The 27194-nt window shown below is 38.6% G+C and overlaps 1 protein-coding gene across 1 annotated transcript in view; it reads left to right on the plus strand.

The window, feature by feature from the left end:
- Nucleotides 1–27194, plus strand: part of Pdlim5 (PDZ and LIM domain 5) — a 160975-nt gene that overhangs the window by 35450 nt on the left and 98331 nt on the right. Inside the window, exon 3 of the mRNA XM_032897247.1 lies at nt 10872–11023. Within this exon, the coding sequence (XP_032753138.1) occupies nt 10872–11023 (152 nt within the window). The remainder of the gene's footprint in view (nt 1–10871; nt 11024–27194) is intronic.

Raw genomic sequence — 27194 nt, forward strand, 5'->3', positions numbered from 1 at the left:
GAACACTCCTCAAATCTCCTACCTTATTTTTTTTTTTTTTTTTTTGTTTTTTTTTTTTTTAAAAACCCCCCAACAGCAATTCCAGGTTTTGCTTCTTCTATGCACAATTTCGTGGGTCCCATCAGCAGCCACACCTCCAAAGAAAATGACTCCTCCTCCAGTAGCTCTCAGTTGCCAATGGCTTCTCAGTTAGGGATAGCCTTTCTTCCATCCCTGCAGCAGATTTGACTGGCCTGATGTCATAGGGGACTACAGTTGCTTGACACTTGCAGCCAAGTGCTGTGTTTACATTTATCATTCTATTTTTTGTTATCTTGAAGATGTAAAGAGCTTTTGGTTTTTTTTTTTTCGTTCCAGAATAAAGCACACGTTCTTTTCTATACCAAATTTTATTTCATGTCTTCAAGTTGGTATGCGTTCCTTCTAAATTAAACAAGTTGACTGGGGATGAAGTTCTTAGAAACTTGAGTGTTGAGTCAGCTTCAATAGTTGGAGTTGGTGTTGCTGACATTGCTCATTGTGGACTTTCGAATGTGAGGATTTGGAAAATAAAAGATTACAGTGATTACATACCTAGATATATGTGTTAGTCAGTGTTTTTGTTCCGCAAACCAGGTACTTGATATTCAAAAATCGGATTTATTTTGGCCTACCGCTTCAGAGGTTTCCGTACATAGTCCTCCTGTGCTTTGTCGTTCTGGGCCTGTGGTGAGGCAGAAGGTCATGGAGCCAGAGCAAGCGGCCAGGAAATGAGTACTCCTGTACGCACTGGTTTCCCCTTTCATTCCAGACAACTCCTCCCCTGGCTTGTGTAGAGGAGCTCTCACAGATACATCTAGACATGCTAGTGCTATATGAGTTTAGTCAAGTTGTCAATAAAAATTAACCGTCACAATATAGTTTTAGATATCTGAATGAAAAAAGGAATATACCAAAAGTTGATTTGAGTTAGCTATGGGCTTAGTGCCAGGTCTTTTGTTTTTACATCCACTCAAGGAGATGATTTTGATTTGCAAGATGGTTTTGATGGAAGATAAGATACCCAGTACTTTTCTTCTATGATTCTTCCAGTTAAAACAAAACACAAGAAACATAATGCTTATGTGAAAAAGAAAATATCACTCCCTCTCTCTGAAATCTGGGGAGTGGAACATGCCTAAGGGTGGGTACCCTTCCCCCAGTCTGAAACTCGCCCTAACTTTCGAGCGAACAGTCAGGGAACATTTGTTATTATTACAGAGGTTTTGGATTAGAACCATTTTTAGTTCATAACATGTTTTCTTGACTTAGAAGCATTTTGAGGAATCTATTTCCCATCTGAATATTTCTGAGTAATAAGATTTGTGTGCCGGTATGTTAGTCTTGTTTTGGTCCTGTAATATTGTGTAGTATATAGCTAGAGAAATCATAGAATAGAGTCGTTTGTTCCTGGAATCAAAGTTTCCAAACTCAAATGATAGTTGATATTCTGGCTTCTTTCTACCTTTCTTGGAAATCTAGGAATGGACTTAATCAAAAATGACTAGTCAAGAATAATAAGTTAGATTTTCTTAAAAATACATTCTTAATGGTTAGCTTTTTTTTTTTTTATGTTTCTTAAAGAAAGATTATCTGTTAACCCATGAACTAGAAGAGTAAGTTAACATTCTAAGAACAAGCCATTGAGCAGAGATGGCTCAGCAGTTAAGAGTCCTGAGTTCAATTCCCAGCAACCACATGGTGATTTACAACATGTAATGGGATCTGATGCCCTCTTCTGGTGTGTCTGAAGAGTGCAACAGGGTACCCGCATACATAAATAAAGATTAAAAAAGAAAACCTATAGAAATGAGTCCTTTAAGACCTCTTTCTGTCTGATCCTTGTCAATTTTATAGAAGGTATAGAAATGAAAAAAATTGCTTAATCTAGTGCCTGGGATGAAGTGATTTTTTTTTTTTTTTGTCAGAGGGTAGGTACATAAATATTTTATATCCATTACTTTTACTTTCAACCTCCAAAAAACTGTCACTGTGTGTGACTTCCTCCTCCGTTTGTGCAGATCTACACAGGTACACAGAGATACTTTGTGTACTGCTGTGAGTAATGTTAACTCACGTCAACCGTTTGCTGAAACAGTGCCTTGTGAGCAACCCTGACCTTTTGAGATTGTCCCAGTCTCACTGAACCAGGGGCTCACTGATCTGTAGACTGCCAGGTTGATAAGCTTCAGGGATTCACTGTGTGGCCCCCACCTGCTGCCTGGCACCACGCCTGGCTTCTCATCTTAGGGGGTGGGGATCTGAACTCAGCTTGTCATGCTCCTGCATCAGCTCCTTTGCCAATTGAAACATCTTCCTACCCCCCAAAGGCCCCCTCTTAGAATAGCTTTCTGAACCCTTTCTCTGTTCTGTTTCTCTTTTATATGATTCATCCTGTCGTGTTATTATACACTTTATGGTTATTCACTTTTTCTTCTCTTCTCTTTCCCTGGCCTGAGGTTTGAGTAAACTGTATTATTGTTGCATCATCAAGTCTGGGACAGCCTAACACATAGTGAACAATAAATGCTTGCTTCTCCTACTAGTCCAGTAGCTCCTTCTTTCCTACCTCCTAGTTCTCATATACTAGGAGCATAGATAGTGAATGAATGCACACATGATGAAGTATTAAATGTCAGAGGGCTCAGATGCTACAACTGAAAAGTGTTTCCATCCTTTAGATTAAGTTATTACCTATTATTACCTAAATTATTATTTAAATTATACTTGTTTTGAGGTCTGAACAAGTGTCAACTCTAGATGTGCCTGTCTGAATGGGCTCTGAAATACCATTTGTTTGGGTTTCTAATGTTGCTGTAGGTTTTCCTTTGGAGAAGCATATGTGTTTGTGTGAAGAGAGAATAATTTGTATGCTTCACACCCAAGCGTATGTGCACTACTTAAAAAATATCTCTGTTTCGTAACTGTAGATTTCTATTCTGTTCTCACTTGTTGGAGTGGTTCACTTATTTACTCATTTTATCTATATTCTGCTTTAATTAATATAAGGAACCCAGATCTTTGGTAACTTTGAATCCTGGGTATTGAAATTTATCTTGATTGGTTTTTGTATGCTTTTTGAGACAAATACATAGCCCTCTACACAGCCCTTGGCTGTCCTAGAGCTCGTCATGGAGCTCCTGCTGGTCTCAATCTCAGAGGTCTGATTGTCTCTGCCTCTCCAGTGCTAGGATTAAGGCATGCACTATCCCGCCCAGCTTATCTTGATTCTTACTCAATTGTAATATCAATTTTGTTGCTGCTTTGAACAATTTCATAAAACCTTGATTTTGGTTGTACAACAGGCTTTAACAATTTCATGCCAATCGCAAGAATTTTCTAAGTCTAATGTTTCATAGCAAAGAGATAGGAATCATATATATAAAGTGTGTGGGCTATAATAAAAATTTATGACAGTGAAAATGGCTACTAATGGTGATGGCAGTTAGATGGATGGAAGATTGTGAGGTGTGTAAAGTAGCTATTACCTTGGAGTTGGAAGAGGCTCTAGAGTAATTTTATCCCACCATTCGGCCCGTCTCAGCAGTATGAGACACAGATGCAGTGGCTTGCTCAGAGCACAGGAATTGCTAATGGCGGAGCTGGAACTGCCTTCAGGTTTCCTTGTACTGAAATGTTGGGCAGATGTTGGTTAGCATACAAGTGCATACAGCTTGCGGAATTGGCCACAAATATTCTGGAATTCGTTTTAGTGTCATCGAGCAAAAATTGAAATGTATGAAGTTTACCTTGACAAAAGCACACTGTTTTTCCACTCTGTATTCAATAGGAACAAAATGCCTTTGATTTATACTGTAGTATTTTATCATGCCTATGTCATTTTCTGTTTAACCCATGAGTGATAGACCAAAAAGAAATATGTAATACAATGATTTCTTAGAAGGAGCATGCTTCCAGCATGGTGACCTGCAATAGTGTGGACAGACTTGAAATACGAGAATGGAGAGTAACTGGTTATAGAGCTTGTATAGTAGTTGGGCAGGATTAGAGTGTGTGTGTGTGTGTGTGTGTGTGTGTGTGTGTGTGTGTGTGTGTGTGTGTGACTGGAATGAGTACTTTACTTTCTTTTACAGAAATGTGTTAGATTTTTAGAATAATTGCTGTGTGGTAGACTGGGTAGGATGGAGGACTTTGATCTCAAGCAGTCTGAGGAGCTTTGCTTTGTGGGGAGAAGACTATACCTGTGAAAAGTGAGAGTGCATAAACTGCAGACAAGACAAAGGGCCATGTCTTTTTATATTTTTATTGGGGTGCAGGGTAGTACTTTATTGGAATAACTATTAAATGTTGATTTATGGTATGAAGATTAGAGTTTCAAAAAATTAGGTATTTTAAAGCTATGCTTATTTCCTATTTGTATGCAAATCTTCACACACACACACACACACACACACACACACATACACACACACACTCATTAAAAGCACATATCCATTTTCCTTTGGCAATTCTGAAGTTTTCTTTATGTCTACGAGTTTTTATCTTGGGACATCTGAAAATGGTTTGCTTGTGGGCGATGGAAGGTTTTCTCCTCCCTGTGGAGATGGTGGTGGTGGTTAGGAGCCATGTTTTGAAAAGCTCTGTGCTAAGGTTTTGCTAAATCATAAGTTCCTTGGTTTTTGGCCATAGATGCCTTTCGGAGTCTGGAGGAAGCTTTGCTAGATGGAAGATATATGCATGCTTACGTGCATAGATGACGTGTCTTGGCTTGACTAGAACCTGGCGGAGGAAGAGGAGGGGAGATTAGCGACACATGCCTATCCTTGTTAATCTGTTCCATGGCAAACTAGAACTCACTATTTTAAAAAATTTTTATAATTAATCGTGACTTTGTTTAAAAAGCTATTCCACTAAGTATTCCAGATAGGAACACTGATTTTTCTACTTGTGACAAGTTTACTTGGTTTTGAAATGCTAGTGGATGTGTCCTTTTTACAAACAACCAAACCTTCACATTTCTGGTAGACTGGTATTTATATGCTAAGTGCAAAATTCATGGAATCTTTAGGCACAAACAGACAGATTAACTGTAAAATGCAAATATTAATTACAGCATCTCAGTAGTGAAGCACGGAGAAGATGTTGTGTTTTATTTGGACTTGGAGCAGGAGGAGGATCGTCTAGGAAGCTGGTATGAGCACAGGTCCTGTGTTTGAATGAGGTGGCTGACTGACTTTAAGGATGGAGATGTAAACACGTCTCACCTCTGTTTGCTTTTGTCATTCCCAGTGACACACACTTTGAGGTATTATTCTCTGTACCATGCCATATAAGGTAATTTCCCCCTAACTTTGGGTAGAATTGCTTACAGTTTGACTCACAAACTAAAAAATAGAACCCACAGTTAAAGTGCTTGCATGAGTCAGAGTCTAGTCCTTTTATTCAGAGAGGATGTCAGTGATTGCCAGCTTTGCTGCTCCACTCTCCCAACCTACAAAAGCCAAATCATTTTATGTCAAAGAAAAAGGCTTTAAATACAAAGCAAGCTCAAAATTTAAAGGGATTTTTTAATTCGACATCTGTTTGTCTACTTTCTATTGCTGTGACAAGATACTTGATTTGGGGCACTTTAAAGAGGTAAGTATTTGATCAGTTCATAGTCTTAAAACATCAAATCTTTGGGCATGGATATATAAATTAGCTATAAAATGAAGCAAACCACCTACATGCCTATATTTTTTAGCGTTTGATAGAATAGCTATTTCAGTAAAGGAAGGGGAAGGTAGGCATTTAACAAACAGCGTTCGCAGACTTTCAGTTTTAGAGAATGGAAGTTCAGGGTCAGGTTACACACGGGTGAAGGCCTTCGTGCTCGGGTAGATATGTGATGGATTAGCATCATCTGGTGACAGTGTGTAGGCACAAGTCATGTGGCAAGACGGGAAGCCAGAGAGAAGGGTTGTGCCCAGTCTTGCTCTTTTATTAAAAACCTATGCTTGTGGAAGCTGAATACTCACAGTAATCCCTTCTGAGGACTGTGCATCCATCAGTGCTTCTAGTGTGCAAACCACAGCTACACCACAGCCATTTCCAAAGCAGCGACAGCCATTTTAAAATGATCCTTAGCATCGTTTGAGGACAGGTTCCTGTACAGACAATATACCATAAGACAGAACATTACACACTCTACTATAATATTGTAAGATAGATTAATAAGGATCACAGTGACAGCAAGCAAGTTGGGATTTGAGAAAAGACTTAGCTGAAATTTTGTTAAAAAGAATACTACTTTATGATCATTTTATTCCTTTTGCTTTTGCTTTTTTGTTTATTTGTTTGGTTGATTGGCTTATGAGCCTCTAGTTCAGTGATTCTCAACCTTTCTAATGCTGTTCCCCTTAATACAGTTCCTCATGTTGTGGTGACCCCCAATCATAAACCTTTTTTTGTTACTACTTCATCACTGTAATTTTGCTACTGTTCTATGAATCGTAATACATTTGTGTTTTTCAGTGATCTTAGCTGACCCTGGTGAAAGGGTTATTTGATCCCCAAAGGATTTATGACCCACAGGTTCAGAATTGCTGTTCTAGCTGCTAATAGAACCTCTCTTGCATTTTATTTGTGATTAATGGTGGTGGCAAACACTCACCACTGGCAAGAAAACAAGATCTCTGTTGTAGGTGTGGCCTTTTACATTCTTACGTGTTTCTGAGAGTGGATGGAACAAGCTATGTTACAGTGCCCTGAGAAATACATTGGGGATAGGTTCTTACAACATTTCCACCATAGACTCACGTTTTTGAATTTAAATTTTAAATTTTATAATAGATACAGTAGATACTGGAAAATACATTTTAAAACAAATTAAACATTACTCATTAATTAGATTTAAGACTATCTTTTCCAGTTCTTTGCCTCAAGAAAATCCTATTCATCAGATAAATGAAGCTTTTTAGCGTTCTGAGTCCCCTAACCCTAAGCCCCTTCCCCCAACCAAGTAGTCGATTGCTGTTTAAAGAAAAAAAAAAAAAAAAAAAACAACAAAAAACAATAGCTTTTATTTTCCCATGGTTTGGTTCTCATGGTTTTTGACATGGGAAACTTCTGTTAGCGTTCCTTTCTGGAGCAATCATATTTATTGTTCCTTTTTTACCCTGACTATGTCTGTGGCATTCCTGCCGTACTGGTGGTGCTAGGGTCATGTGTTTCTAAGCATTCCATATTTGTTGAAAATATGCAGAAAGCAGAAAGCTATGACTTTGTAGCCTCTCATTAAGGAGGTATATGTCTCCTACTTGTCGCTCTACATCTTCGTTATAAGACACTTTCAAAAGTTTTTTTTTTTAAAGAAAAACTAACAGCAAGTGCTGTGTTTAATAAAATCAAAATGTTATATATCTTTAAAGGCTGATTTCTTATGATGAATTTGGGTTCACACATTTTAGTAAATTGTGTCTGTATGGTATTTCTTTGACTTTTTGAACTGCTAGCTAATTTCCAATGAAATAAAACAAAAAGGTTTCCACTTTTTATTGAGCATTTTTTATAATTTAGAAAGGTAAATTTCATTAGCGGATTCTAAGACAGTCACTATTGTGACCAAGCTTTGCACAGTTTAGCTGCTGGACTAGACGGTCACTTTAAAGGAGACTTAGGAGGTAGGCTGCTGTGTGTCTGTGCACAGATGTGACGGGATGCGGGATGTGGTCACCCTCAGGAGTGGGTAGGATGGTTTTCTCACGAGCATTGCTGGAGACAGCTGCCTTGGTAGTTTGCCTGGCTCAGATGCTTTCATTTCAGACTTAGATGCAATGAGGCTTTTTCTTTTTAATTAAAAAGTTCTAGTAAGAAACCCTATTGGAACCATGTATTTTTAAGGAAACTACAGATTTTAGCAACTCGTAGTTACTAATTTTACTTAAGTTCTTAATTTAATTTATTATTTATTGAGTAAATTCTTAGGTAAATTAGAAAGTTACACTGTTGCACTAGTAGGTCTGTCTTGCCAGGGTGGTCATTGTTATAACTTACAAGGTTCACAGCTGGGGAAGATGGATGACTCCTTTTCTACTTGGTATAATGGAGCAACAGTGTCCCTTCCAGACAATAGAGGCCAACAAATTAAGATCTAGTCCCAGAAATGGGTACCTTTTATTAGAGTTGTTAGGTTAGAGTTATAGCATTATGGAAGCTGACCAATAGGAATGGAGCATTTAGATCAGTTCCAGCATTATTTCTCCATGTTCTATGACATGAGTGGTATTACAGAGGGTCTTACTGTCACACAGCCTAGCTATTCATCAACTGATAAATAGAAAATAAAAATATGGTATATTTACACTTGATACTCAGCTATTAATAAAATAAAGTTATTTTATTAAATTTTAATAAAGTTATTTATTAAATGGGTGGAGCTGGAGAAATCCTGATTGACACAAACCAGGCCAATATAAGCAAATACTGTGTGTTTTCTTTCATTTATGGGGTGTTAGCTTTGACTCTTTAGATATGTGATTTTCATTTGGAGTACTCATGAGCATCAGAAAATTACTAAGGGGCCGTACGGGAGGTTATTTTAAGGGAAGGGGGAATAGATGGCACTAGTATAAAGGCTTAATTGAAAGTGTAGAACAAGGACAGATAAATTAGGGTTGGAGAGGGGAAGGCAGGAGAAGATGGAAACTGGGAGGGATAAATAACTCTAAAGATTTTTTATTATGGACTTGCCCTAAACTGAGGCCTAATTGTTCCAGTAGGGACTAGAACAACAGAGGCTAGCAAATAAAGACCTAGTCCCAGAAGGGGGTACTTTTTTGAGTTGTTGGCCCTTGAGGTCCCAAAGACCCCAAACATTGCAGGCTATTGCCAGAGACCTTAGTTACCCTGCAGAACTTGACAGTCCTTTTTTTTTTCCTCCTCCTCCTCCTCCTCCTCCTCCTCCTCCTCCTCCTCCTCCTCCTCCTCCTCTCCTCCTCCTCCTCCTCCCTCCTCCTCCTCCTCTCTTCCTCCTCCTTCCTCCTCCTCCTCCTCCTCCCTTCTTGCCAATAGTGCAGTAAAGTGTGTAAGTTATATATAGAAAAAACAATTTTCTTTTGGGATGCCATTCTGAGGTCAGAGTTGATGGACCATACCTGGTGATGGCATCTTTTTTTTTGACAGAGTCCCATGAGTACAGAGAGGATGTTACTTGGGAAGGCAGGGGTGTATCTGTTCTTTTTATAAGAGCCATCAGGATTTCATCTTGGGAGCTCTCTCCTAATTACCACATTGGATACTAATCACCATGGGCTAAACTTCGAACGTCACAGTCTGGTTAAATTTCTTCAGTACCTTACAATGGAGATCAAACCACAGCAACTAAGTCTTTGGGAGCACACTCAAACCATATTTAAACTTCGGCGACCACTGTTTTGGAAATGCCGCTAGGGCAAAGGAAAGCCCAGGAAGACTGAGGTGAAAATTTGCACTGTAGGCAAGTAGACAGGTAAGATAGAGGCGAAAGGTGATCTGTGTGTGGTCAGACAAGGAGTAATCTAGGACTGACAATTAGTTATTTCTTACATGTGGTACTCAGGAAAGGAGCAGAATTCATGAAGCTGTGTGAGATTTCTGTGCTCCCTGACCTGGAAGTAAGGACAAGATAAAGACAGCTGTGAGAGAGAAAATGCTGAGAAGTCCGTTGTAAACATTTTGAGAGTAGGTAGGATCTTAGCATTTAGCAGGGGCATAAGGAGTCAGAGTACAACGTTCAGTTTTTGATCCTGTCTTTGGTGTAATTATATTCTTTCTGCATCCTTGCTTTTATATAAGTGCTAGAAAGACAATATTCAAATTGTTTCCGATTAGCGTATTTAGATTCAGTTTCTGTTTTAAGACTTCTATGTAAGAGGATGCTAAGTGTACAGTTAGGGTATATTAATTGATTATATTGATACTGCTAAACAGTCATCATCCCTGTTTATTGAAAAATCTCACTGTCCCAGTAGAGTCTTGGTAACACCTTCCTGGTTGCTTCGTGGTTTTGGCTTGGTCTCATCTATCTCCCAGCCACCCACGAGAACGTAATGATCTGCTTTCACTAATTGGATACTAAGCTTGCCATTGGGTTAAAATGGCTACTTTTGTTTGCATTTGTTTCATAATTTCTAAATATTTATGAAATCTGCATTGTTTTTCTACATACTGTACTTTGGTATGTGCTTTCCTGAGGCAGCGCAACACATATATTTGCAGCTTGAAGGAGGTCAAACTAAATGATGTAAACATTCAGACGTTTACAACCAAAGAAACACTGGGAGTTGAGGACTCTGATACACAAAAACGTCTGGCAGTCTCAAATCAGCATTTCCTTCCCTTCCTGTTAGATGCCTTGAACAGGAAGCACACCCAGTATGAAAGATACTTGGGCCTGTGATCTAAAAGAAGTTAATCCCCAATGCGGATGTAAGCTGGACTCCAGAGAGGAAGGGTGCCAAGAGCCTCCTTTCATGCTTTGTGCAGACAGAAAGACAACAGTTTAAAGAGTTTTAAGTTTTTTTTTAAAAAAAGTAATATACTATGTTTTAGGTTCTATTTTTCTTTTGCTAAAATGAGAAATTTTCATGGATACTTCTCTTTCTGTTTTTTTGTTATCACACACTACTACAGTTTAGTAAATAAATGAAGTTATCAGAGACCATTTTCTAATATCGTTTGTTTCATAATAAAGAATTTAAGGAAAAAAAGCACGAAAATCACTTCAATTTTAACCTCTTTTATCAAGCAAAATAATTTCACGGTGCTCTAGTACTACATCAGTGCACTTTTCTGTATTAGGAAGTATATCGTGTCTGTATTAGTGTTCTTGTATTTTAAACAGTGAGGTTTCTAATGAGATTTCTTTATTACAGCTGAAAGATGGTGGCAAGGCATCACAGGCACACGTCAGAATAGGCGATGTGGTTCTCAGCATTGATGGAATCAGTGCCCAGGGAATGACTCATCTCGAAGCACAGAACAAGATTAAGGCTTGTACAGGCTCCTTGAATATGACTCTGCAAAGGTAAGAGAACCCAACACTCGGGAACGTGCCTCTGTGCTTGCTTCAAGCTTTGGAAGATGCAGGTTCTCCGCTGCTGTTTCTGGTAGACCAGATACACAGTGTCTTCGGTTGGATATACATGTGCTTCGAGAATCAATGAAGGATGTGGGGTGTTTTCATGTTGTCTGTGTCTTCATAGACACTGGTCATATGCTTTTTGAGAATTCAAGAATTCCCGAAATTTCTCAGTAGAGCTCATCAGGCTAAACATTCTTAGGATAGGATAGATCATTGCTTCATATTCAGAACAATATATTAGGGTATAGACCTCTTGGATATAGTTTCATTTTCCCCAGTTTCTTTCTTACCTTTCTTATTTTGAATAGATATTTTTAATATGTGCATTCGAAGAGTGGACTTTTAATTTTTTTTAAGTTCTCCTGTTCCCAATAATAAATAGTTCTCTTACTGATCCTAGACAGATATTTTGAGCATTCTAACACTGACCTGCACTGCAGTCACTCAGTGCTTCTTAAGAGCAGTGTCGTCCATGCTGCGTACAGTGTATTTGGATTATTCACCCAGCTCTCCCTAAGTGTTCTTGATTTTATCATATATGGAAGATACCATGACTCACCCTTCCCCCAATCTCCTAACCATATTTTCCCATAAACTGTTATGTAAATCGTAATTCTCAAATAAAGGAATAAAATACAGAGTATCTCCTAAACATATTTTTGATAGTAGAAACTTCCCTTTCAGATTTTCTCCTAAGATTAGTGTTCTATGGGGAACACTTTGGATACCTCTCTCCTCTTTGCTGCTGATGGTTCAAGGACGGATACTTAAAACATTAAGGCAGGGCAGAGTACATTTGCTTGTTTAGATGAGTATCAGTCAGTGTAAAACTGGGTAGACGAAAGCTTTAATATTTAAAGTTACTTAAATTTGTGGATCTAATGTGCTGTATTATGATATCTAACCGATTGAATCTTTCCGTTCTTGTAAGTTGAAAAGTTTTTCTTTCAGTGGGACCATTGACTCGGCAGCTATACGTATTTAAATTTTTGATAGCTATACATTTTAATGCATGGGAAGACGAGCAGTGAAAAAGAAAACCAGTCTACTGTTAATGTTTCCCTGCTGCCTGCCTGTCTATGTAGACGTGTGACATAAACATTGTTACTGATTAATTGAAGATGTTCAGTTTTATTTTTCGGTGTCTTTGCCAAGTTTGACTTTGAAAGGCAACAAGTACTTAAGAAGCTTGCCGAGATAATTAAGAATATAAAACAAGCACATGCGATAATGGCTGCTTTGCACAGCCTGAAATTGAACTGACTCCATGTAGTCATAGCTGCTCCTTCCTGGGTGTGATCATTTTTTCATAACTGCCTTCTTGTTTTCACATTGTCCTCTTTATTTTATAATCCAAAGGCTATATTCCTCATTTTTATAAACCAGTATTCAGTATCTTACTTTCTTTTGAAAACCCTGAGTCTCATAAGAACAGATGAAAACCAGATGTTGCCCTTTTTGGATGCATTTCCAACTGCACCAGTCTGCTACTCACTCTAATAAAACTACTGAAGTACAGCATCTGACTAACTTACCAAACCAACTCAGTACTGTAAACGCCTTGGAATTGGATTGACTCTTCTTTTTCCAGCATTGATGTTCGGGAACCCAGAATATGAAAAAGAGCTTTAGAATTCTGTTGTAATTTATTGTAATTCTCTTCATGTTTCTAAAGATGTGTTGTATTGGGTAATAAAATAAGTGCCCCTTGTGATACTATATGTAAATTTGTGGTGTGTGTGTGTGTGTGTGTGTGTGTGTAAAAGAATCTACCTAAGATGTCATTTTCATTGACTTGTTCCTGGCCTATTAGACCAGGCTGGCCTGTTAGGGGTCTCTAGGGACTGGGCTGCCTGTTTCTATCTTCCCAGTGTTGTGATTACACTCCTGTTTTGTTTTGCTTGTTTTTTGTCTTTGGGGTTTTTTTTTTGTTTGTTTGTTTGTTTTCTGTTTTTTTTTTTTTTTTCTTTTTCTTTTTTTTTTTTTTTCTCCAAGGGTTCTGAGAGTCCAACAGGTCCTTTGGCTTGGGTGTCAATAACTTTCTTCACAAAACTATCTCTAGGTCTATTATGGATATTTTTTAGTTTATGGCATAACACTGACAATACTACTGAAAAGTACTTTTCCTACAAAGGCTCATGTCTTTTTCAGTTCTTTTTCTTATATCACAGCAAATCCTCTGAATTTGAGTAGTGTAATTGATTGCTTCTTCTTGCCCCTCACCAATCAGACTGTTCTTAACTCTCCTTCTGGGTTGAATTACCCACAACAACACTTTTCGTATGGAATGATTTTTTTATAAACAGCTAAATCCCCAACCCCTAATGATTTTTTTATAAACAGTCTTCTTTGTGAATATTAGTCTTACTTTCCTAGAACCAGAATGTGAGAATAAGTGTTCTTGTGTAAGTACTAACTAAAGGTCTTCATTTTAATGTTACTTACAAGACTGAATGAAGCTGGATTAGTTAGAAGCAGGGGTGAACTTATACAAAGACAAGTGATTGTGATTTCATAGAGACAGCTAGCTGCCTTCTTGGATCTAGCAGGAAACTTGGGAACAAAATGGAATCTTAGCATTCTTCTTTCCTTGAGTCAGGAAACTGGACTTTCTTCCCTGTTTTGCTCTTGTTAGTCCTTGGTGACTAGCTTTCTTGGAGGGACTGGGAGAGGAAGAGAAGGGCATGATTAGGACTTAGTTTCTGTTGGTTCTGGCATAGACTTTTTTTAGCAGCAGTGCAGGGAACCCCAGGGGTTTGGTGTGCTGGGATCCAGGCCTGACAGCAGCCTATTGTGAGGTGTTTGCCCACACCTGAGGCCTCTGCTTAGGAGGTTATGCTCCAGTTTTCTTGGAGCACTGTCCTGTCCTCTCAGGTTACCCTTACTCATCACTAATGCCCCTCATTCTGTTTGACTGAGGTTTCTCTCTTGTCTCCGTGCTGCCTCATCAAATTCTTTTTGTCTCTTTGCTGCCAGTGCCATGCTACCAAACTTGCTTGGAACCTCATCTCCTGCTGTCCTGGTTTGCATTTCTGTTTCTGTGACAGAACACTGACCAAACAACTGGGAGGTTTATTTGGCTCACAGGTTAGTCTATCACTGAGGGAAGTCAGGACCAAGACTCAAGGCCCTGGAAGTAGGAACTGAACAAAACCCAGAAGGAATGCTGCCTACTGGCTTTCTCCCTAAGGCTCCCAGTTTGCTCTCTTATGCAAACAAACACCTGCCGGGGCAGCACTGCTCACAATAGCTGGATCCTCCTCCCATTTCTGTCATTAATCAGGCCATCTGTTGGAGGCTGACTTTGTGTTTTATTGCTGTGAAGAGATAGAAGCCTTAACCATGACAATGACAACTCTTACAAAGGAAAACATTTGATTGGGGCTGCCTTACAATTCAGATGTTTACTCCATTATCATCAAGGAAGGAAGGAAGGAAGGCAGCACCCCAGCGGACATGATGCCCAAAGAAGGAGAGTACTACATCTGAATCAGCAGACAGCAGGAAGAGAGTGACATTGGGCCTGGCTTGAACATTTGAACCCTCAAAGCGGGGTCCCCACTGACCACCTCAACAAGTCCACACATCCCAACAAGGCCACACATCCTAATGGTGCCACTCCCTAAGAGACTATGTGGACTTGTTTCATTCAAACCACCCCAGAGGCAATTCCTTAGCGAAGTTTTTCTCTTCCCAGTTTGTGTCAAGTTTTCAAAACACTAACCAGCACATTGTCCTTAGATTCTTTCTGTTGCTGCAACCTCTTCACTTTCCCCTCTAGACTTGGAGACAGTATATGATACTCATTTCTGCATTTAATTACATGCTAGGTACAATGTGAAATATCCAGGCTAATTTCATGAGTCATTTACAAATAAATCTAATTAGTTAATAATCACACCTAGTGCTGCCTGTTATTAAGATAATTATCTCGTGTATTTTAGTACTCTTTCTTTGTCTAGGCCAATGGTTTTCAACCTTCCTAATGCTGTGATCCTTTAATAAAGTTCCTTATGTTGTGGTGATCCCTAACCATAGAATTATTTTGTTGCTACTTCATAACTGTTACTTTGCTACTGTTATGAATCGTAATGTAAATATCTGATCCACAGAATATCTGATATGTGGCCCCCAAAGGGGTTGCAACTTACATATTGAGAACCATTGTTCTAGGCTTTGTGAAAGCAAGACCGTGCTTTCTGCACTATTTGCATCTGATATAATATATTGTATAGTTTTGTGTTTTTAATATGCAGAATAACTATTTGGTATGTCAGCATTACTTATCAAACAGAATTATTTATTTCAGAAATATCATTGAGCTTTGCTGTGAGGCAGGCATTGCTGTCTATGCTGAAAACGAAGCAGGGGGCCAAGCAGACCAAAACCATCTCCTCCCTCATAGTTCTGTCTGTGGACAGACAGACAGAAACCAAGTGTAGAGTGTGTTAATGGCAGTAAGTGCCACCAGAGAAAGCATTTAGGAGAGATAGGAAGTGCAGATGTCTGCTTTGTTATTTTAAAGCAGAGGTTAGGATAGCTTTATTAGCTTCCTGGGCACTAGGGCTTCAGTCCTGGAGGCGGAGGGACAGGATAACACATTGTTCTTCAGAGCACTGCTAGGGGAGCAGTGTGTAGAAGGGGAAGTCAGAGCACAGAAATGGCTTTGTTATTAGAAAGAGAGCCTAGGAAAGGGAGGATGAACTGTGTTGCTCTTTTTAGCAACAAGTTAATGTACAAGTTCTAGATGAAGACCACTGATGCCAAATTCCTACTTCTACCCAGGAGCCCATTGCGTGCGTGCGTGCGTGCGTGTGTGTGTGTGTGTGTGTGTGTGTGTGTGTGTGTGTGGTATCTAAGAGAGATCACAATAAAAAAGAAAATTTTGCCATAAATAGTATAAATCAACTAATTTTTAAAGTATATTTTTAAAAAGTAATTTCATCATAAAATTCAAACTCAATTATCATACAATAAAATTGAGTTAAGTAAGAAGGTTTTTTGTTTGGTAAGATTGTTCTGTAGCTGCTAATCCATATCTTGTCTAGTTTTCTCAACCCGTAGTAAGGTGAACATTTTGCTTCTGTAATAACTTAAAAGAGTCAGACTCAATTCTTCTACTACAGGTATGAATGAATAAAATAGTAAGAAATTTTATTTTCTATTATATTCCTTTTCAAGAATAGGGTAAATAAATAAATAAATAATTCATTTATTTGTTTGTATGACTTAAACTAATTCTAAGATTGCTACAACTGTACTATGAGAAATTCTAATTACTTCTCCAATTATGATAATCAGTTAAATAGAGTGATTATTTTTAAAGACCAAATCCATTCTGTTTATGATTTTTATCTAAGTCAAAATGCTTAATTTTAGAAATTGCATTATTTCAGCCAATGAGTAAAGGAAATAACTCTCTAGTGCTCTTTAGTAACAACTGACTGAAATAAAACTAGATTCTATGAGTAAGACTTTCCAGCTTCACATTTCAATAATTCTCCACATGGGGCATTATTAACAAACTTGCTACTAACTTATATGATTTAGGGAAGGTCATTAAACTTCTGTGACTTAATTTTCTTGACTATAACATGAGATCATAATTGATTTCCAAATCCCATCTTTCAGTGAAAAGTCTGGTTCTTGTTCTGGTTTTTCAACTGTAAAGGATAACTTCCCTAGAGCTTGCCACTAGATCAAACCAGCTTCATTTGCTTATCTTGGCTGAGAGAATCAGGAAGTTGGACGTTTTCCACTGGAGCCATCTTACCCTGTGCCAGGTTAGCAAAGTGACTTTCAGGTGAAAGGTATGTCAGATAGATATGCAGATAGGGCTCCAGCGCAGAGGGAGCAGACACTTTTATCCTTGTTTGTTATTTTTAAATTAGGCCTGTTGAAGTCACAGAACATTTATGTATGGGTTTTTTGTTCTTTCTGGTTTTTCATTAGTGGTGGCATTTCTGGGGGTTCTTTTTTCTCCTGTTTTTCTTCTTCAAGTTTCACTTAGTCTATGTGACTCACTTGGTAGGATTGGAAATGAGAGGTCTAGAAGGGGTGAGTTTCGAAACATATTGATAGCTTTTCTTCTTGCCTCCTTTGTCTAGAGCCTTCAAAAAAACAATACAATACAAAACAAAAATTGCCAGGGGCCCAGTCACTACTATTAATGAATGACAGATCGGAATAATTTAACAGGCGCATTGAGTTTGAAGAAAAAAAGAGAAAGTGGTCTTGAAGCAGACTGAAGCTATTAGTCATCTTCTGTTTTGTTTTACTGGATTGCTTAATGCGCTGGTACTGAAAGCCGTGTGGGCTCTGCTCTACAGTTGTTTTGCTAGGAGCATGGAGGCTGGTTTGTGTTTTAAGATCAGATGTTCTCAGTTCTGTATCTGCAGTAATTGAATTAAAGCTATTAATCGAGTTATCTTTTTAGTAACTAGAGCTGCACATCATATTGAGCACCTTGTTTTCTCGTCATTTCACATGTCTTTTTAATACCTGTTCTGCAACTTGGCACTTACTTATTGGCTCTGGGTTTTAATTCTTAACTTGGAAAATAGCTCTCTTTCTGAAGGACTTTCTGATCATCTCCCCACCTACCACCCTCACTGTTTGGAAGTGCTGTGCAAGCATGTATGCGTTAGGGTTAGGGTTTAAGCATGTTTGTTTTGTGAATAACTTTTCATACACATCACTTAAGGCTAAGTTAGTCCAGTAGAGGATGGGGTTAGAATGCCTGCTTCTCATAGTGTAGAGTTCATATGATTTGCCTAGCAAAACCAGTTCAAAGGCTTCCCTCAGCCTTCCCTGCCTTAACCTTCTAGGATCGCAGGCATATAATCAGGTCTGGCTGTCTTCTTTACTTTTCCTGTTATAGTAAGGACTTCAGTGACTAAATGACTTACTGGAGTATACTTTAAACAATGGCATAGAAGCACAATAGAGACAGCTGAGTCCCAGACTTGAAAGCTTGTGGATCTCTCTGAAAAGAGTACTTTTCAGTTTCTCTCACTTCTCTGTATACTCTTCTAAGAGATGAGAACCCATTCATTTTCTTTGTGCTTAGAAAGACACTACAAATAGCCTAGCGAGCCACTAAAGGCAGTGCTGGGTGGTGGCTGCTGGGTATTTATTTGGTTGCCCGTTCTAAATTTGAATGCTGTTTGCTTTTCTTTTCCAGGTTGACTGTTCTGCTAAATTTTTATTGCTGGATTACAGTTTGAAGTTAGATTCTGTTTTGAATTAAGCTTCTTGTATGCTATTATAAGTAGTTCTGTATTCAAGAATTAAAAACAATGTTTCTGCTTAATGTGACTAGAAAAGTAGTACCTGTCATGTATCTTTGTTTAATTCAGAAGTAATAAATATTGTTAGAAATAACCATTAGAGTTCAATATAGTTCATTTGTTGAGTTGTCAATAGGACTTTGACCATAAACAAACCTGGTACACATGAACTTCACATCTTGAATGTGTACAGTTGTTTTAAACATGTAGTCATTTATTCTTCAGAAAGGGGAAAAATTTTCAATGTTATAAACCCTAGGAAAACCCTAGGAAATAATGCATTTAAAGACTTGTCCGTCACTTGTAAATCAGCTCCACAGCGCCTGTTGTAAAGAGTTATTATAATGTATTATAATGAAGTGTATATAAAGAGCCTGTAAGGAAATTCAAGTATTTTCCTCTCCTTTTCTCTGTCAGCTATAGAAGAGTGTTAATGTGGTATCCATTGTAAAATTACATGGAAGTCATATTTGTTTTGTCTCTTGGAAACAGCATTGGGTGTGACTGCAGGAAAACAGAAAATGAAAGAGAACTTGGCCTATGGGTACTTCTGAGGAAGAAAGATACAAGTATTTGAAGATAGGATTCTTTAAGTTTCAAATAAATGGCTTTTGTAATTAAAACTTTTCCCAAAGAGTGTAATGGTTGTACCATTCTGTCTACTGCTTATTCACCACTGCTCTGGTTCATAATTATCTTCACCCGTGATTTATGTGCCATCTGGTAGGAAAAATTGTGATGCAAAGAGGAACCAGTACACACATGTTTATTCTGTAAGACCTTGTTCTCATTAGAAGAACAGTGGAGTTACAGTTCTCTTTCACTGCGGTCAAGTCAGAAAGAGCAACAAAAAGAATGACTTTATTCCTTAACTTCTAAGTCATTTGTGTTTCCTTTAAAGTAATTTTCTAGGTAACATTGAAATCAAGTAATGTTCCAATTTTTGAACTACGCATTTAAGAAATGTTTAGAAAGAATTTTGTTTTGAAATCTGGTGTTCATCAACAGTACCATTAATACTAATGTTTAGTTGGGAAACATCAGTGGTCATGAACATATACTTTTTCATTAGCTTTACCTTATGACTAGCAGGACCTTAAAGGGTACATAGTGATTTGTAATCTTTTCCTTTAAGAAACTTCAGAGTTTTTTAAAAATAAGGTCTTTTTAAACTTATTCATTTTTAAAGACTTAATTATTTAATTTTATGAATGTGAATACCGTGTCTTAGTCTTCAGACACACTAGGAGAGGGCATTAAAGATGGTTGTGAGTCACCGTGTGGTTGCTGAGAATTGAACTCAGGACCACTGGAAGAGCAGTCAGTGCTCGTAACTGCTGAGCCATCTCTCCAGCCCCCAAATTATTCATTTTTTATTTATTCATTTATTTATTTTTATATGGATACATTGTAGCTGTCTTCAGACACACCAGAAGATGGCATCAGATCCCATTACAGATGGTTGTGAGCCACCATGTGGTTGCTGGGAGTTGAACTCAGGATCTCTGGAAGAGCTGTCAGTGCTAACCACCAAGCCATCTCTCCAGCCCCCAGAATTTTTTCACTGGGATAAATCTTAGAATGCACTACATTTCAAAGGAGCACATGATCTCATTTAAACAAACCACTTCTTGAAGATGCTCAAACCTGGACCAGGTCTCAAAGGATGAAGAAGATAGCTAGCAATGTGGACTGAAGTAGGTGGTGAAGACAGACGTCTACCAGGGTGTGTTGAATGGACATTGTTACCCAACTAGAGAAAAAGAACTTTGTAGGGTCCTAGAACTAGTCAATACTTGGTCTAGACATGACAGTATTTAGTGATGGATCCTGGAGGAAGATGACAAGAAACCAGGGTTAAAGAGACAAGTCAGACATGGCAGTAATTGAGGGCTTGTGAATCCCGATTTTGTAAGACATAGCATAGGTGAGTAGGAAGATTGAGGGAAGAATATGTAGTCCAACTGAGCCTAGGATATGATTTCTGTCCCTTTCTCCTTCCCCTTTCTCCTTGATTTATTTCAGTATGGTTTCTGCTCCTTTGTGTCACTAAAACTGACTCTCATTTGTATATCTCATAGATTCCTCTAGGGTAGTATAGTCAGAACTGCATCCTGTACCTTGCCTCACAATTTTGTGTCTCTTACTCAGGAATGCCTTCATGAAGCACCCAACAGCCATTCCATTGCCCAGAGTGAAGAACTCTTTCCTTGCCAACCTATCATTCATCTGAGGGCATCTGGTCCTTAGCCTTTTTATATGTGCCCAGGCAGACTGTTTGAAACTAGAGTAAGTGTGGAGAGAGTGCCAGCCGCTGGTGTGCCGGTCATGGGACATAGAAAAAACAGTCCCCGTGTTTGCCCATAGGAGATTTCAACTTTAACTAAGAACTTTTCTTTTTCATATGAAACATTTTCTTGGACAACTCTTCCCACTTCATTAGGGTAGTTAACAGGAGATTTTGTAAATACTGTAATCCATTTTTAAATGAAGAAAGGGGTTTCTACCTTTATTATGTGTGTGTATTAATGTGTATATAATGGATCACTTGTAAAAACATCCTTATGACTGAGGGATGACTAGCCAAATATATCTTAGGCTATCAGAATGTCAGGGAAGGGGAGGAGGTACACGTAGCAGGAGGGTGGAGAAGAATGTTCTAGGAAGACATAGACCTATGTCATAAAAAGACAAAGACCAGGCAGTTGAAGGAGAGTAACATGGAAATATTCTCCTGACTGGATCTACTTATCAGCAGATGAAAAGGGGTATTCCATAACACTGGATTGTATCAAATTAACTTTGTCTTTATTATAATTTAGAATTGATAAAAGGCTCATTGGAGTTTTAAGGTGAAACGAGTGGTTTCCACCCTTATTGTGTGGAAAGGAGTGTTTCAGGCCTGCCATCCTGGCTTAAGCAGAAGATACTACATACTTAATGCCTTGAGTTGTAGAGCGTGTTGTGCTTTAAAATAACAGTAGTTTTTGCTGTTATTGTCTGATAAACTTAGAAATGGCAAGGTAGAAGTGAGACAGAATGGCCATTCTTCTACATTTAATGGCAGCAGTCTCCTTTGAGTTCCAAATAAACATGCTTGCCCATAGCTCAAGGAACCTTTGAAAGGGTTGAGATTCAAGCTACTCCCAACTGCTGTTGCTATTGTACTCTAAAGATTGCAATAGCTCAGGCTTTATAGAAATTGGAAAGTAAATGGGAGTGGTTGGCTGTGTCAAACACATGTGGGACAGAACATTTACACTGTTGAGCTTGTTGTTTAAAAGAACCTCCATTTTCAAATACGTAAGCTTTACAAATACTTGGCTTAATGTCTCTGGTTCTTTTTCATAATTACATTTTTTCTCCCTGGATTCCTATTAGCAATCTTTTCAGAAAGCAATAGGAACTTTGATTGTTTTGGGTAAAGGATCTATTTTCATATTACATTAATCATCCAGTTGATAATCCTTATTTAAATTCCTGTTTTACTATTGAGTTCCCTTTATCTTGGCTCTTTTGGCTGACATTTCTAGCAATGTTTTCCCTTGAAATTCATCCTGTTACAGTGACTACACGGGACTTTCCAGAGCCTTTAGCTTTACTGGAATTATGTTATATATGCCAGGACTGAAATAATGAATTACTTATTTGTCCCATGTGTTTTTGTTATCTGAGAATATTTTTGGTTATCAAATTTATACTATAAACTAAGTTTTGTATTTGAAAGGTAAGGTAGAATTCACTGCCTCTCTCAAAGTAGAACTTAAATGTCCAACATACTAAAATAAAGAATAATATCTTTTCCAGATTTTAAATACTATAGAATGTTGGTATAGATTTCATTTTCTAATGTGAAACCTGGATCCCTGTAGTGTATCAGAGAATTGCTCCAAGGCATCAAAAATGAATTGTGGAATTGTGTTGTGATGTTTTTTATTTTTGCTTGTGAATTCCATTGCTGTGTGATGCTTACAGTTGAAGTTATGTTAATAGTATGCAGAAACTCTTTTCTTTTTTGTTTATTCATTTGAAGATGTTTATATTAATTGTAACAATATTTGTGTTTCCAAGAACTTTTGGTCATGGTTTTTCCTCTGAAATGTGAGGGAGAATATGCTAATGTTTGGCAGCTGTCTCAGTGTTGTTTTTAGTGCAGCATAAGAACCTACTAAGATTACTAGAGAAGTCACTTGGCTTTCTAAGATACAGAACAGGAACTCTATATGCATTAGTCACTTAGTTTTAACGTATTTATAACAGATATTGCCTAACAAAAATCTGCTAGAGTTCTATAATTCATGTATACAAATGAAAAGTTAATCTAAGTCTCTTTTCCTATTGTAAATTAGTTTTCTATATTACTACACTGTCTCCTTAAATATAGAAATTGAAAAATGCAGTCATTTTAAATGATGCCTCTTGCCTGAAAGTTCATTTTGTTCTTCAAAATATGGAATAAATAGTTCTGACATTAAGTACAGTTCTTAGGAAATGAAGTTTTACAGTAGTTTGATTAAGTTTAAGTCATGTGAGTAATAGTAGCAAGGAGTTAAGCCTGTTTGAAAAATTTTAATTTCTTAGAAGTTCGCACAATATTCTAGTAGCAGCATTACCTCATCGTTCACTCAACAGCCCCAATGAAAGGACTTTTGAATGAGTTAAAACAGCTTTCATACTCTCTTTTATGAAGTAGTTTTCAGTTGAATGAAAAGGAATGACAACTTTCACGTTTAAAGTCTTCATAGATTTAGAGCAGTTTAGAGTTGGAAGAAACACTCCTTCCAACACCATTGGTTTCTACTTACACCTTGAAGAAATGTTTGAGCACCCTTCTAGTTCTGAGACAACTCAATCTCAGTAGAAGCCTTGGAACTGGAGTTAGGGACAGGAGTCGTGACAATAGCAGCAGGTCTTGAGTTCCTGGCCTTTCTGCCATGCCTGCCAGTTGACCTTCATTTACTGCTTTTTCTATCTGTGGTTCACTTGGAGTGCTTTAAACACTTAGTATCATGAAATTCTGTAACTGTTACACTCACTGGTCTGTGTTTCCCATCTTATCTTTTCCTCCTATTTTATTTTGGATTTTTTATTTTTCTGAATTCTCATTTATGGAGTGTACCCATTTCTCCACCGGCCTCTAAGATATCAAAATATCCTCTCAATACTATATGTGTCTGAAATTTGTATAATCCATATGTAATTGACTTACAGAAAGACCCTGGGTTCAATTCCTAATGCACAAATAGTGAAAAATAAATAAACAAATAAATAAATAATAAGTAAACCAAAGAATTAATAACTGTAGGTAGTATTTTTATTGGTAGGTATGAATAATTCAGAAATCCTTCTTTGTGCCTCTCATTTAATCTTTTCAAGAACTATTTGAGTTAAAACTGTTGTTGTTGTTGTTGTTATTATTATTATTATTATTATTATTATTATTATTATTATTATTATTATTATTATTCACTTCTGAGATGACGAAGGAAAGGAAAGAGGATTGCCCCTTGGTAACCTGCTGATGATCGTAGCCAAGATTCAAAGCCCAGGTATCCTGCCTGGTGCAATGAGCAGGGTGTAGAAAGAAGAGACTTGGTTAGGAGCCAGTTTCCCAAGAGTAGTAGGAACTGCCAAAGGCCTGCCTCAGGGTGGGGTGAGAGCTGTGGGGCAGCCTGGGCCCAGAACAGGTTGAGTGACTTTCTGCTGAGCAGCTCTGCTGATCTTTGTCTCTTGCTTCTCTTCTGTTGCTTGTTTAGAACTCTGCTCTGCTGTGTTTGCCTTTCTCTCTTTCCCTCTTCCTAGTAACATTCATTTAACAAGTCCTTGCCAGCTTGTCACAGTTGTGGCCCTGCTTCAGTTGCTGTTCAGATACAGAGGAAGGAAAGAGCGCCTGCTTTACCCAAGTGTTCCCTGTGGACCAACAGGGATTGCAAAGTCTAGAAAGGCCCTCGAGTGACCGCAGCTTATGGGGAGTGTGCATCAGCTGCCTTTATGCCTCATCACCGCCTCACTGGATTAGAAAATATTCGAGATAATCCACATGGGCTACTCAGTGTGTAGCTCCCTGTTTTCCCTAAGGTTAGAACTTGGCCCTCTTTAGTGCCACTAATCTCCCTTTACAGCTGCAGACTGTACCTGAGACCCCCTCACTCCTCAGTTTCCAGAAGCTTATCCTGATGAGGAAAGGTACAACCTTCTTAACACCTGCCCTGGACCTAGCGCCTGTGGAGACAAAGGTCTTCCTTGTCATTTCAGTGACCTGCTTGATGTTAGGAGTTGATGTTACTGTGTGCTGAAATAGTCACTGAACTAGGAAAGTGACTATTCTGACCAAGAACTAGGAAATCAAAGTGCAGCAGGAGTGAGTAAGGCTAATGAGCATGTTTGATGCTAAGTCAGACACTAAATTGTGGCCACTAGTGGAAAAAAAAAAAAACCCAGTAGTTTTTACCTGCTGGGGAGAACAGTAACGTAAGATTCTCATTTTAATACCTGGATTGTGTCTCTAGTTCCTTGTTCTCATTGTCAACTGAGGAGACATCCCCGCCTACCCATCATGAGAACAGAACTTCTGATCTATTCCTTCCCACCTGTTGGCTGATGAAGGATACAGTTTCTGTCCTCAGGATCAGCTCTCACTCTGGGTGTGTGCAGCTCACTGGTCCTTGTTTGATAGTTAGGGTCACAGTTAGCAATGTGTGAGGTAAACAGTGCTCCAGTAGGGATGTCCTCCATGTTCTGTTTCTCACCTTCTCTTCTCATGCGGGGGTGCTCTGGGCAGAAGACATAGGTGGGCTCTTTCCAGTTTTTAATCTTTTGTTTTCACAAATGACTGGAGCGGCGGGGGAGGGAGGAGAATGGGCACTTAAACAAGATATCCCTCTGTTCTAGTATAAATCCGAAACCCTAAATTAGGGCTTAAAGGGAGCTTGAATTTGTTACATTTATTTCTCATTTGCTAACTGTTCCTTTGAGAGCATAGTCCCACAGAGACACTTGTTACCTCCTCTGTGAGAAGGGATTTCGAGTCATGACTAGTCTGTACTCTTCACATGCTGCTTGAACAGCTCTCAGTTACAGTTAGAAGTCACTGTTTTTTAATGCATGTCCATTCTGTTGGGAAATGGGACTTTTATTATATTAACCTGTTCACTGTATTTTTACTAATTTCCATTTTTTATCCTGATCTCTGAAATATTTTGTCTACTTAATGGGTTTGTAATGATCTTTGTAAGCTTACCTTTAGCATAAGTCACTAAAATAAATAAAATCACAGAAAGAGGGGTTATTTATCATTCCTAGAAATACACTGCTCCCAGACAATAGCAGCTAAACTAAGGACAGTCTCTGATGAGCTAAGCCAGACTTCCCCTCTGGCCTCAGTTTTCTACTCTGTGCGCCTTCCAGCAGCATCTGGATGTCCAGGAGTCAGGGAACCCCAGCTTGGGCCTCAGCTGATGCTGTTTCTAACTTGGGCTGAGGTCCCCACTAAAGCTGTATTCTCCCATCCTTTTGAGTGGTGCATCAGTGCCTTCTACGAGCCCATCACCCAACAGTGGGCAGTCTAGCATTTCGCCTGCCCGAGCAGAGTTCCTACACCCTGCTTGGAACTTGGAACCACACGTTTTCACCTTAGAGAAATACAAGAGACTACATTTGTACATAGATAGAGTGGGTGGCCTCTTAAACAGTTTTGTTCATGGATGGTAAATTTACTATTGTTTGTTATATACAGTAGGGCTTTTGACCATACTACTTCATCAGATCCTTTCAACAGGTTTTGGTTACTAGAGTCGTTTTCCGGTGGCCCTGGTATAAATTACTGGAAGCTGAGGGGTTGAAACAATAGAAGTTTATCTTGCCGCACGTTGAAAGCACTAGTGGGGCTGCATTTCCTATGGGGGATACTGCTCCCCCATCAAGCTTCAGGCAGATGTTGCTCCTCTCCTTCTGTGAGAATGTTTTTAATATTTTTAGGTGGCATACTTGGTATGACATGGCATTTTGACCTGTGCATACATGCTGAAATGATTAGATCACACTAATTAGCATATGGATTCCTTCCTATTCATTTTTGTGGGATGTTTAGAATCTACTACTTGGCTGCTGAGACATCTCAGTGGTAAAGTGCTTGTTGTGCAAGTCTGAGGACCAGTGTGGATCCCCAGCACCCACAGAGCAAGCCAGGCCTGGCAGTGTCTTCCTATAACTGCAGCACTGGCACGATGGAAACATGTAGGTCTTGGGGGCTTACTGTCCCTCAGGTCTGTCCTTAGAGGCCATGACCAAGAAAGTAAGGGGGAGAGCACTAGAGGAAAACACCTGCCTTTGACTTCTCTTCTACACAGGCACATGCACCCGCACACATATGCACGCTAAAGTAAACAAATGAATAGTAAGATGTTTTCTTTTTTTTTTTTTTTTTTTTTTGGGAGCTGGGGACCGAACCTGGGGCCTTGCGCTTGCTAGGCAAGCGCTCTACCACTGAGCTAAATCCCCAACCCCAGTAAGATGTTTTCTAAAAGCAGTTTTCAAGAGTATAGTACATTTTTCTTAAGTGTAATCACCATGTTGTAAAATGTTTTTATTCTTGGTGGTTTCTAAGAACATGATACACTGTCATTAGCTATAATTACTATCTTACACAGTAGACCTCTTGAACTCATTCCTCTGAGATTTTGTATCCTTTGTCCAGTTCCTCCCAAAAGACTCTCCATCTTTTCAACCCCTAATAATCACTATGTACTCTCTACTTCTGTGAGGTCAGCTTTTTTGGAGTCTGCCTCTGTGAGAGTTACTGATGCTTGTCTTTATGTGCCTGACTT

The sequence above is a fragment of the Rattus rattus genome, chromosome 3 (genome assembly GCF_011064425.1).
Source record: "Rattus rattus isolate New Zealand chromosome 3, Rrattus_CSIRO_v1, whole genome shotgun sequence".
NCBI classification, from domain to species: domain Eukaryota; kingdom Metazoa; phylum Chordata; class Mammalia; order Rodentia; family Muridae; genus Rattus; species Rattus rattus.